We start from the raw sequence: 13,209 nt of genomic DNA, 5'->3' as shown, positions 1-13,209 counted from the left end.
ATCCCACACTGAAAGTAAGGAGCCTTAAATGAAAATTCATTGACTGACACTCATTTACAGTGAATTACAATCAATAAATAAATGTTTTTAAATGACCAATACTGGTTTTCTGTTTTGATCAAGAAAAAAGGAGAGTTTGTCTAAAAGACTGGGATGGAGCTGGGGGAGAAGGGGTTTGAGCCAAAAGAAGGTTGGGGACACTTTGCAAATGATCCACTCTTTTATTTTTCAGCTTTGCCTAGACAATAGAAGCTGTGAAGAGATACAATTACTGTGCTTGGCCACTCTACAGGAACGTTGATGATGGATCCCTGAAATTACTTTTATTCAGTGCTGCTGTCAATTGAGACAAGGCAAGTTATTGGCATTTTTCAGATATTTACATTTGAGAGGAGCACTTGAAAAATACAGCTGAGACTGAGAGACAGGGATCAATACCAGTGTTATTTTTGCCATATGGATTTACCTCTACATAAACAGCAACTGGAGTATTTGTATAACCAAGGTAATGTCTTTGCTTGTCCCCTCTGGGGATCTGATCTCTAGAAATCTCAGAAAGTTTATCACCCCACCTAAGTCTAAGAACTTGTATATTAGCTAGATACATATTTCCTACTTTATTTTGATTACTTAGAAATTACTTGATAGTAATTGTAACTGTCTTTGATAGTACCAGAGCATCCCCTACCACTGGGAGGCTAACATTTTTAGAGAGAAATACCGAGGCTATTTCTTTTTAGTCTGAATTCTTTTAACAGTTGATTCAGTTTTTTAGACTCAAATTTAGAAAATACATATAACAAAACCAAATGAATGCTCTTTGAATGAGAAACACTACTCATGTCAAACTGTTGAAGGGAATGTTTTTATGTCTAAGATTAGTTACTTCTACAAAATAAAAGATGGCTTCAAATTATTGTAATCAAAGTTTGAGGCTTTGCTTGAGGAAGAAGAGTTTGCTCATTTCCTACTACATTTACTATTTCTTCTAAGAAACTCTTTTAAAAGTAATATTCCTCTCTCCTGTAATCAATACAGAAGTTCTAAATTGTATTTTAAGGCTGTTCAGGGTGGTACACTCCTGTAATCCTGTAATGCCTGCTACTAGGGAAAGCCAAGACTGGTGGATCTCAATCTGGGAGTTTTGAGCTGTAAAAGGGCTAAAGCTGATATGGTGTCCATTCTAAATCTAGTGCCAATACAATCAGTCCTTGGAAGCAGAGACACAAGACAGCCTGGAAAGGCGTAAACCAGCCAAAATCAGAAAAATGGAGCAGGTTAAAGCTTTCAAATCAATCAACATTTAAATGGGTCTCTGAGTAACTGTTATATGCCCAGCTCAGGTGAGATGGGGAGATCTAGTTTCAGACAGATAAATAGATAGTTATACAGACAGAGATAAACATGAATATGTGTATGTATATATGAATATACATGAATATGTGTATATGTATACATGAATATGTGTATGTATATATGAACATGTGTATATAAATTGCATATAGAAATATGTGCATATGGAAATATGCATATATAGAATGTATATATATGAAGCATACATAAAAGTTACATATATGTATTTTTTTCCCATCTTTGATATTTCATTTTATTTGATAGGCAGGATGATTCAATGGAAAGTGTGCTAGATTTGAAGTCTATAGACTTGTATTCAAATTTGGATTCTGCCACTAACCATTTGTACAAGTTTTTGTAATTTAATGTCTCTGTGCATCATTTACATAAACTGTACATTTATAATCTGGATTAGATGACTTGGAAAGTTACTTCAAGCTCTTAAGTTGAAAAGCTCAGGAGGCATGTGTCATTTCCATTCACTGTTTGGATTTCCAGCCACCCCCCTCCACTATTTAGAACATAAACATAGTCAAATTTTTTATCACCTGAAAGGTTCTTTGAAATTATTTGTAAACACACAATATGTATATATACTATATATATATGTATATGTGTGCAAATATCTATACATACATATGTGTGTGTCTAAAATTGTGTCTGGTTAGTTGGAGTTTTAAACACAAATCACAAAATCTGTTTTCTATCAAAGATTCCACTTAGAATAAATTTCTTAGGAAATGGTCAGAGACTATGCCTACACAAAGTAACTATCTTGAATATTTTGTGGGTGTTAACTTATTTAGAAGAAACCAAAGAATTTCCAAAGGTAAATAAATAATTTTGGGGGGGGCTATGGGCCTTCTATACATTGAAAATTCCATCCCATCTCCCAATATTTGTTGCCATCAATTCCTTTTGTAAATTGGCACCCTAAAAGTGTCTGTATAGTTCTTAATCAGTCACCTACAAAGGAATCAAATAACATACTTGGTCAGTGACACTAAAGCTACACATTAGGTTTTCTATGTTTTACCACCATGGAAAGACAATAGAGCTGAGTCCCAGAAGCTGAAAGTAAGATTGCGGAACTTTTGCATTGGAGAAATATGTGGTCTTACTAAACTAATATGAATCGTATTTTGTGAGCTCTCTGAGGAAAAGGAAACACAGATTGATGGGGGTAAAAATGACAGGCGGGCAGTAAGACTCTGGCTACAGGGACGCATTGCAACTGCCAAACTCTTAAGTCCTTGTGTATCTTCCCTTCCTTGTGTGCTTCTCTGTGCTTTGCCAATGAACTGACCCTCTGGCAGAAGAAGCCAAGAGAGTGGCTTTTGTTTTTGTTTGCCTTCAGGATATCTACTGTGTTTTGAGTCCCAGTCAGCACAGTTCTCTGGAAGTCTGGGTATGCTTAATAAGTATCATTTGGAAATTTAGTGCTATACCAATAAAACTACCAAAGAATTATTTATTGAATTAGAAAAAATAACAAAATATCATTCTTCTGAAAGAATAAAAGAATCTCAAAGGATTTTTAAGAAGTAGAATGGAGGAAGCTTGTTAGTTCCAAATTTAAAACCACACAAAGCAATTATCCACAAACTTATTAGGTATTAGTAGAAAGTTGATCGATGGAAGTCTTTTAACAAACAAGACCCATAAGTAATCAAATAGATTGGCATAGGATTTTATAAACCCAGGAACTCCAGCTATTGGGGTAAAGACTCCCTATTTCTGAAAAACAAAAGACAGCTAGGGAACTAGAAAACAATTGGGTAGCACATAAGGTTCAGACCAGCAATTTTCACCACACAACACAATAAACTTCAAGTTGGTAACTGACCTAAATATAAGAAGTTGTATAAACAAATTAGATAGAAAGAAAATGGTTACATTTTACAACTATGTCTAAATATAATTCTTAACTAAACTACAAACACAACACAGAGAAGGATGTGGATTTATAATAAATAATTCAAAGTGAAGGAATCAGCATCATGAAAACAATATATACAATAACTTACAACAATGTAAATGAAAAGTGCAACTACAAAACAATCAAAAAGGAATTTTCCAAAAATATCATAAACAAGCTGAGCTGCTTGAAATTGGGAAGATATTATTATCTCTCTTTGTGTCTTCCATGCTTTAGCACAGTGCCTTACACACAGTAGGTGCTTAATTCATGCTTATTAACTGACTGACTCTTTGGCAAAAGTTAGAAGATGATTCTATATATTAGAGAGAAGTTACTTCCAATTAACCACTAGACTCAAAACTTTCCATTATTCTTTTCATCATATTTTCTTTAAAGATGAACAACGTATTTTTTCACATTGTGCTTCATAACTGCTTCTGTGAATAAAGCCTGGGTGTTCCCCCCCTTCCTTCAGTAGCATAGTTCTTTTGAGAATTCTAAAATATATATTAACATTAATAATTATTTTTATTTCCTTTTCTTAAAAGAAATAATAATAGGTTGGAAAATCAGATCAGGTTGAGGCTTCTAAAAAAAGAAACATACATACATATAAATTACACAAACACAGAAAGAGAAAGAGAGAGAGAGAAAGAGAGAGAGAGAGAGAGAGAGAGAGAGAGAGAGAGAGAGAGAGAGAAGAGAGAGAAGAGAGAGGAAGGAGGGAAAACAAACATACAGAAGGCCTTATCTTTTTATTTTACTATCTCTCATGCAACTCTGAGCTCAGTATGTAGTGTTCTTTGTGCTACATAAATATATCAAAGGTTCACTTTCTTTGCTAGTTGAGTAAATGCAGAGTTCCATTCTAATTCTTCTCTCTTTGGAGGTTTATACACTATTCTGGAGCCCAGGAAGCCCTATAACAGAATTCTAATCTTTTAGATCTGACATTTGATGAAGAAATTCTGTGGTTGCTTTTATAAAAAAAAAATAAAAAAGAAAGGTTTCAAAAAACAAAGTGAGTGGCTAGTCTGTCTTGACCTGTTCTCTGTCCTGTATTATTTTTTATAGCAGTATTGCAGGTCTAGCTGTGTAATTTATTTGAACTTTCCAAAGGCCTTTGATAGGATTTCATATCAAAGGTCTTTCCAAAAATGGATCACCCTGAGACTGGAGGAAATTTTTTTTTCCTGCAAAAAGATAACTAGCTTAGAAATAGGAGCAAAAGAGATTCTGGGGATGGGGATTTAAACAATAATGTCCTTCCAGTATCAATTCTGGGGTGAGACTCATTTAATAGTTTTGTAAATAAACTGAATATTTGAGAACGTGTAAAATCAATGATGCTGTAGATAAACAAATTCCTCTGAAAATGTAAAGGAAAATATTTTTGTAAGACTTCACAACTTTGATTTGTACAATGAACAAGATTAGGAGTGAATCATGCTTCCCACTTCTCAGCAGAGAGGTATTGCATTAGAGGTATGGAATGAGCCATGCATTTTCAGACTTATAGGATACATTTGGAGGATTATATCAAAGAGGAAAATGTTGAATAGCAGGTATGCTTCAATGTTGATGCAGAGAAAGGGCCTATTTTAGGGTAAAACTACTTTGCTAGAATAATCATGGTCTCCAAAACACATAGTGACCCAGGAAATTAATCTTGTGCCTATTGTACACTGTTCCCTTAAAAACACCAGCTAATTTTTCTGCTTCAAGCTTCTGTCATTACTTTTTCACAAGAAATTGGGCTTTATCACAACAGTTCCTGGAAATTGAAAGGACAATATTATCCCATTCTTGTATAAAACTATGGTGTATTTATTCTTGGAATATTCTGGCAAAGTCTGTTTCTCCCACCCTATGAAAGATATGACAGAATTAGAGAAACTCTATAAAAAGCTATATCAATAAGGAGATCAGTGGTACCACCAGTGAACCCAAATATAATCAGGAATGACCTAGAGAGACAAATTCTAATGACTATACCAGAAGTCTTTTTAATCATGAAAGTTGTAGGCATTATGAACATACACAGCATCACATTTTGCAATGTAGGGAAGGTCAGTCAAAAATAATGATGGATTCAAAGTCAAGAGACTTTGATGATAATGTGACCAAGAGTCTTTTTGGGACTGTTTCTCCTGTAAGATGAATGGTGTTACCTGGATGACTTCTGAGGTCCTTCAGAACAGAAATGAATAAATGTATAAAATGTATTAGAAAGGGTTGAAATATTTAAATATGGATGATAAATTCATAATGCATTATTGTGAGAAACTAGGGTATTTTGTAGTACAATAAGGCAATGTAACAATTATTAGTACCTATGTATTCTCTAGGGTCTATGCTAAGCGCTGTTGAAGATACAAAGTTTAGCTAAGTCACATTAGTTGACCTAAAGATTAAAGTTTTGTAGAGAGAAATGAAATGAAAATAGAGCCATGATATAGAGTTAAAGAGTATATTTCTAGCCTTTGAAAGAGGCTAACTACTTTTGTTTTGTCACAATCCATTATTTTGTGCCACTGTTAGAGACAAAATATTGGGCTAAATCCACCAAAAGTTTTACTCTTTAAGTTAATTGTCATTTTTAAAATTCTCAATTGATTTAAAAAATTTGAATTTGCTAATAGTCAAATTAACAACAAAATAAATATAGAGATAAAATATTCTTTCTTATTTTATAAAATATCTTTCTTTTTGTGTTCTTTTGATAATTAGTTATCATAAAGTTAGTATTAAACATCCACGAAATTAATTTGACTGGTTTTGTTGTGATTCACATTGATGTAAATGTATTTATTTTTGTAAAGTATCATAGCAGCTTTTCATTTATTTATGCTGATTATTTCTGTCAAGATTCTTTGTTTATTCCCATTTACTTTTCTTCTATGGTCAAAGTTAATATATATTTTATTCTTCTGGTTCTGTTAGATTTTTTTTGTTTATTTACTTGGATTTTAATTATTTCATACCATCATAGAATATGATTCAATAAAGATCCTTCAATATTTCTTTATCTTACTTAGGCTTGCTCATTTGGATTGCATTATAGTGTTCTCTATAGCATCAAAGTGGGGGGAGCAGAAAGGGGAAGGGAGTGAACATTTATTAATCTACTACATGCCAGGTACTGTGCTAAGCTCTTTACAAATATGTTATTGACAAATAATATTATAAATTATCATTTATAATAATATAAAATTAACACAACATAAATATAGAACAATGCACTGTTATTATTTTTGTGACTATTCCTCTGTTGCTGGACATAGTAAGTAAAATTCTTTAAATACGTCAGAATGGTTTCACTGAGATTTTTAAAGGGATTATTCCATTTTGTTGTTAAGTTTATTATTACAATAAGAATAACTTAACTAAATCTTTTCTTTCACTTTGTAGAAAGAGGGTAGAGATGTATAAATATTTTGTTACAAAGTAAATCTTCCCTTATGTACCATCCCTGATTTCCAGTGACAAGACACAGGTTTGGCTTAATTAGATACTATACAATAGGTTTTAGACTGAGAGGTCATTGATATTATACCATTTGGGGGGGATTTAGGAAGGAAGAGGAAAGGGGGACAAGGAAATGTGGTTCATTCCCCTTACATACTGGTAGGTTAGCAGGTATTTTAAAGTATTCTTTGAAATCTCAAAAGGGTATGTCAACATGTGAATATAACAGTAAGGTCTCTTTTGGGCACGAAAATAATGAACATTATTCTAGAAGGGAGCATTAACTGAAAGGCTATTGCAAATGGAAAAGGAAACATTATCCTATTTTGTAAAGTGCCATTGTTTTCATTTGGAGTGGCTTATGCCCTTCTTTTAGCAGTGATATTATGAGTCTAGTTTCTATAAATGGAAATGACCTGAAAGACAAAAGATGATATGTGTGTTTTCTATCCATAGTTACAGAAGCAATCAATAGCTGAGCCAGGGATTTCTATTTCTAAAGTCTAAGTAAGCAATCACTAAAGAAAGATTTCTCTACCAATTTTCTTTTTTAATAATATATGGTACACTATAACTTCTTATAAATGAAAGGGACCTAAGAGATAATCTATTCCAATGTCTAAACTATTGCCATAAGTTTCTCTACTACATTACTGACAATTAGCCATCCAATTTCTTTCTAAAATGTGCTTTATTCTTTTTAAGAATTCTTTTAAGGATAAAAAGTATTTATTTAGTGCAAGTATGCTCATGGCCTTGCACACTTTTTCTTGACGACACAATAAGTGAAAAATTCTGGCCATCTCCTCCCTAACCTTTGGCACATGACCACCCCATCTTTGTTTTATTAAATATAATTATTTACTGCCATCCCTTTTTCCTGTTCTGTGGAGTTCCTCATTAATTATATATTACAGCTTGTTCACACTCATTAAGGTCTTTTCCATTGGCTTCTGTATGCTATTCACTTTTAGTTCTTCAGAGGCAGTGATACAACCTATTCTTATTGCCCCATAGCAACACCAGTAAAATGATATTGCATATTAAAAAGATGAATCTTTACTTTCAGAGAAAACTTGGGCCCAGCAAAAGAGCTTTGTGACTTCCTGCAAGCCATCCAACCTGCTCTCTTCCTTCTATGCAACATTTTAGATGGAATAGCTATTGTGACCTTGAGGGACAAGAATCTTATAGAATAAGCAGGCATAAATGCGTTACTCTCTGCAATGATGAAAATACTGAATCCAAAAGATCTTAGATCCATTTGAGTATTTGAGCATATTCATGACATTATATTTAACCTGTAGGAAAAAGAAATTGAAACTATACAATACAGATTCAAGAAGTATATTATTATGGTTTAGTGATCTGATTTTATAATGATTCCTTTGATATTCATTCAGTATCAAAATTATTCCACCATTGCATTAATTAATATGAATCAACATTTGAATTCTCTGCATATTCCACACCCCTAGGTACCACTACCAATACACTGACAGTCACTGCAGCCAATTATATCTCCTTTTAAAAAAAATTCCCATAACACATATAGTATATGCAACATAGTCTTGGTACTTGCACAAATAATTCAATTCAACAATCATTTCTTGAGCACATTCTGTGTATAAAGCACTGCACTAAGAAATGAAAATAGAAAAAGAAACAAAATACTTTCTGTCCTCAATAAATTTCCACTGCACTGTGTGGAGACAATATGTACACAGGTAAGTAAATACAGAAATATAGACAAAGAAAAAATTAAGGTTTTTTTGTTTGTTTTTTTTAGAGGGAGAATACTAAGAGAATTGGGGAAATAAAGAAAGACCTAAGATAAGAAGTATGGCGCAGGTATGGGGGAGTGAAAAGGGAGATTGTTCCAGGCGTTGTTTCTTTTGTAGGCCTCATTGTATATAAGCCTTGCTTTTTAATGTACTGAAGTTCCTTGCGGGAAGGAGCTAAATTCATAGAATTATTGAAAGTTAGAATAAGAAAGATATTTACAGATCGTCTGGTTCAACTTTTTCACTTTATTGATGGCCTCATTTCCCATGACCTACTCATGTCCTCCAGCTCAGCTGCGCAGAAGGATGCTCATACCCTTGGTCTTGCCATCATTCGTTATTACTCTACTTCCTCGATCAAGAACTCTGAAATTCCTTTATATGATTGTATCCTATCATTCCATTTCTTTGCCTTTCTCTCCCTAAATTCCTTCTTCGTCCTCCCCAGGCCCTCCAATCCCTCCAAACAACACTACATTTCTAGGACATCACCCTTTAGTCTACACTCTCACTACCTTATTTAGCCAGTTCAGTTCCACACTAACCTCTATTCACAAATCCCTTGCTCCCTTTCTTATCATCATTTGTGCCTTTCAATATCCTAACCTACATTTCTCTTAGCATTTTAGAGTCAGATAGGTGACATAGTGAATAGAGAGCTAGTTATAAAGATGAGTTCAAATCCAGATTCAGACACTTGCTAGTTCTGTGACCCTGAGAAATTAACTTCCCTCAGTTTCAGTTTCTTCATATATGAAATGGGGATAATAATACCATCTCAATCTAAATGACAAAATTTTGCATATGATCTTGCAAACCTTAAAGAGCTTTACAAATACTAGTTTTTATTATTATCTCTCTCTTCCTATTTCTACTCGTGTGCTGCTAAACAAGACTAACAAGAGTTATACAATTGAGCAGAGTTCTCTGCATATTTTTTTCTCCTGTCTCACTCACCATAGCACATCCACATTCCCCTTTCAGCTGAGCATCTGACTTCATATTTTATTTAAAAAATTGAGGCGATATTTTTCCCTGCTGCCTATAGTCTCAGCCTTTCAAACTGAACTTCCAGATATTAAGTTTGAGAGTAATTAAGTCACTTGCCTTAGCAGACCCTGGGAGTTTCCTTTATATCTGGTCTCTTTCCACCTAACCCCTTGACACATCCCTATTCTGCTTCCTGCTCTGAGAATAATAACCACATCAACACTAACAACACACAACACAACAAACCAAAGGGTTTGATGGTTGGGTGCTTTATTGTTCCATCCACTGAGGCCCAGCTATATTTAATAACATGCCAAAGGTCACATAGGAACTAAACTTTAGATGTAGATTTTGTTTGATTATTTTAATAAAGCAATAGCTTATTTATAAAGAGTTGTTTTCTTCAGTATTTTTATACCTCTTTTACTATTTGATCAATTCACATACAAAATCTACATTTTTTCTTTGAAACTTTGCTTGTATATTTTCTCAAGTCATTAGCTTCTTCTTTGTATTTTAAAAATAGTGTTTTTTTCTATATCACATGTCAAGATAATTAGGAACATCCATTTTTACAATATTTTGAGTTACAAATTTTTCTTCCACTTTTTCATGCCTCCCCACTTCCAAAAATGGTAAGGCAATTTGATATAGGTTATACATGTGCTATCATTTAAAACGTATTTCTATATTAGTCACAATTATGAAAGAAGCAGATGAAAAGAGAAAAATGACACAGAATAAAGTGAAAAAGATGTTCTTCAATCTGCATTCAGAGTTCATCAGTTCTTTATCTGTATGCAGATAGTATTTTCATTCTTGGGTTGTTTGTACTGGTCTTGGATCATTGTGTTGTTGAGAAGAGCTGAGCGGATCATCATACGATGTTTCTGATACTGTGCAAAATGGTTTCCTCATTCTGTTCATTTTACTTTGCACCAGTTTGTACAAGTCTTTCCAATTTCTTTTTTTTTTCTGAAATCTACTTGTTCATCATTTTTTATTGCATAATAGTATTCCATTACATTCATATACCCCAGCTTGTTCAGCCATTCCCCAAATGATGGGTATCTCCTCAGTTTTCAATGTTTTGCCACCATGAAAAAAGCGCTGCTATAAATATTGTTGTACATGTTGGTCCTTTTCCCTTTTTTATGATCTCTTTGAGATACAGGCCTAATAGTGGTATTGCTGGATCGAAAGATATGCACAGTTTGGTTTCCCTTTGAGCATTATTCCAAATTGCTCCCCAGAATGGTTGGATAAGTTAACAACTCCACTAGCAGTGCATTAGTATCCTAATTTTCCCATATCCTCTCCAACCTTAAAATTTTCCTTTATTTTTGTCTTATTAGTCAATCTGATGGGTATAAGGTGGTAAATTAGAGTTGTTTTAACTTACATTTCTCTAATCAAAAGTGATTTAGAACACTTCTTCATATACCTATAAAGACCTTTGATTTCTTCACCTGAAAACTACTTCTTTATATCCTTTGACCATTTACCAATTAGGGAATAAGTTGTATTCTTATAAATATGATTCTCTTCTCTATATAGCTGAGAGACCGTTATCAGTGACCCTTGATGTAAAAATTGTTTTCCAGATTTCTGCTTTCCTTCTAATTGTGGTTGCATTGGTTTTGTTTGTGCAAAAGCCTTTTAATTTAATATAATCAAAATGATCTATTTTAGATTTTGTAATGCTCTCTATCTCTTATTTGGTCATGAATTCTTCCATTCTCCATAGATCTGACAAGTAGACTCTTCCTTGCTCTTCTAATTTGCTTATGGCATCATGCTTTATCTCTAAATAATGCACCCATTTCCATATATTTGGTATATGGCATGAGATGGTAATCCATACCTAGTTTGTGCCCTATTATTGTCTAGTTTTCCCAGAAACTTTTGTCAAATAGGGAGTTTTTATCCCAAAGGTTGAGGTCTTAGGGTTCAAACACCAGGTTACTATGGTAATCTATTCCACTTATCTGCCACTCTATTTCTTAGCCAGTACCAGATAATCTTGATGATTACTGCTTTAAATATAGTTTGAAATCTGGTATTGCTAGATCACCTTCCTTTGTATTTTATTTCATTAATTCTCATCATATTCTTGATCTTTTATTATTCCATATGAATTTTGTTGTTATTTTCTCTATTTCCATAAAATGATTATTTTGTATTTTGATTGGTATGGCACTAAATAGGTAAATTATTTTAGGCAAAATTGTCATTTTTTATTATACTGGCTCAGCCTACTCCTGAACAGTTGATGTTTTTCCAATTGTTTAGATCTTACTTTATTTATGTGAAAAGTGTTCTGTAGCTGTTTTAATACAGTCCCTGGTTTGTCTTGGCAGGGAGATTCCCAAGTACTTTATAGTGTTTGTTTATTTTGAATGGGATTTCTCATTCTATCTCTTGTTGCTGGGCTATGTTGGTCATATAAAGAAATATTGATGATTTAAATATTTTTAACTTATATCCTGCAATGGCTAAATTTATTAACTAATTAAGGTAGTTCTTTTAGATGATTTTCTAGGTTTCTCTAAGTATACAATCATATCATCTGCAAAGAGTGATAGTTTTGTTTCTTCATTGACTATTCTAATTCCTTCAATTTCTTTCTCTTCTCATTGCTATAGTAAACATTTCTAATACTATGTTGAACAATAGTGGTGATAATGGGCATCCTTGCTTCACCCTGATTTAGATGGATACTGCTTATCATTTAAATTCTTCCTTTATTTCTATGCTCCCTACTCTTTTTAAAACAAAAAGGTGCTATATTTTGTCAAAAGCTTTAATCATCTATTGAGGTAATCATGTTTTCTCTTGGTTTTGTTAATTGACATGGTCAATTATGTTGATACTTTCCCTAATATTAAGTCAACCCTGCATTCTTTGCATAAATCCCACCTGATCATAGTGTATAATTCTTGTGATGTATTCCTGTAATCATCTTGCTAGTATTTTGTTCAAAATTTTTGCACTGATATTCATTAGAGAAATTGGTCTATAATTTTCTTTCTTTGTTTTATCTCTTCCTGGTTTAAATATCAGCACCATATTTGTATCCCTGGGGATTTTTTCTAAGGGAATTCATTAATTAATTGTTATATTTCTTTTTCTAAGACAGGGCTGGTTAGACATTCTGCTTCCTTATCCATTAATCCAGGCAATTTATATATTTTTGTAAATATTCATTGATTTTTGTAGCAGCAAACATGGTAGCATACCCAGTATGACTGCCAGCACACGTTCTTTGATCTGCTTTTCTAAAGGAAAACAACTCAAGATGGCATTAACAATCTTACTTTAATAACATATATAATTAACATAAATCATTTACCTAGTTCAGGGGAAAAAGTCAGCATCCTGAACTTCATATAATACAAACAGAAGTTCAAGCAGACAAAAAAATACAGACAGAGAAACAGACCAGCAGACAGGGCTTCCAGCTGTCTGACCATTACATACATACTTAGTTACCAGAGAGGGAAGCACCAAAATCTAGGTTTTCAAAGCCCAGGGGCTCAATGGCTGCCCAGAGTCTCATCCAGGCAAATCACAGGACTCTTCCCAAAGTGACCCTCAAAGCAAAACCTCATACACACACACACGCACACGCACATACACCCCCCCAATCTATCTATCTATCTATCTATCTATCTATCTATCTATCTATCTATC

At 33.3% G+C, this 13,209-nt stretch overlaps 1 protein-coding gene across 1 annotated transcript in view; it reads left to right on the top strand.

The window, feature by feature from the left end:
* Positions 1–359: 359 nt before the first annotated feature.
* The window catches only part of MYO16 (myosin XVI), an 871,975-nt gene continuing 859,125 nt past the window's right edge, over positions 360–13,209 (top strand). Inside the window, exon 1 of the mRNA XM_069094125.1 lies at positions 360–505. Coding sequence (XP_068950226.1) covers positions 457–505 — 49 coding nt within the window. The 5' untranslated portion in view covers positions 360–456. The remainder of the gene's footprint in view (positions 506–13,209) is intronic.

This window comes from Petaurus breviceps, unplaced genomic scaffold (assembly GCF_028583685.1).
Source record: "Petaurus breviceps papuanus isolate PSGF00001 unplaced genomic scaffold, PetGlider_PUasm1.0 214, whole genome shotgun sequence".
NCBI lineage: Eukaryota > Metazoa > Chordata > Mammalia > Diprotodontia > Petauridae > Petaurus > Petaurus breviceps.
This window is presented reverse-complemented; position numbering and strand designations above follow the sequence as displayed.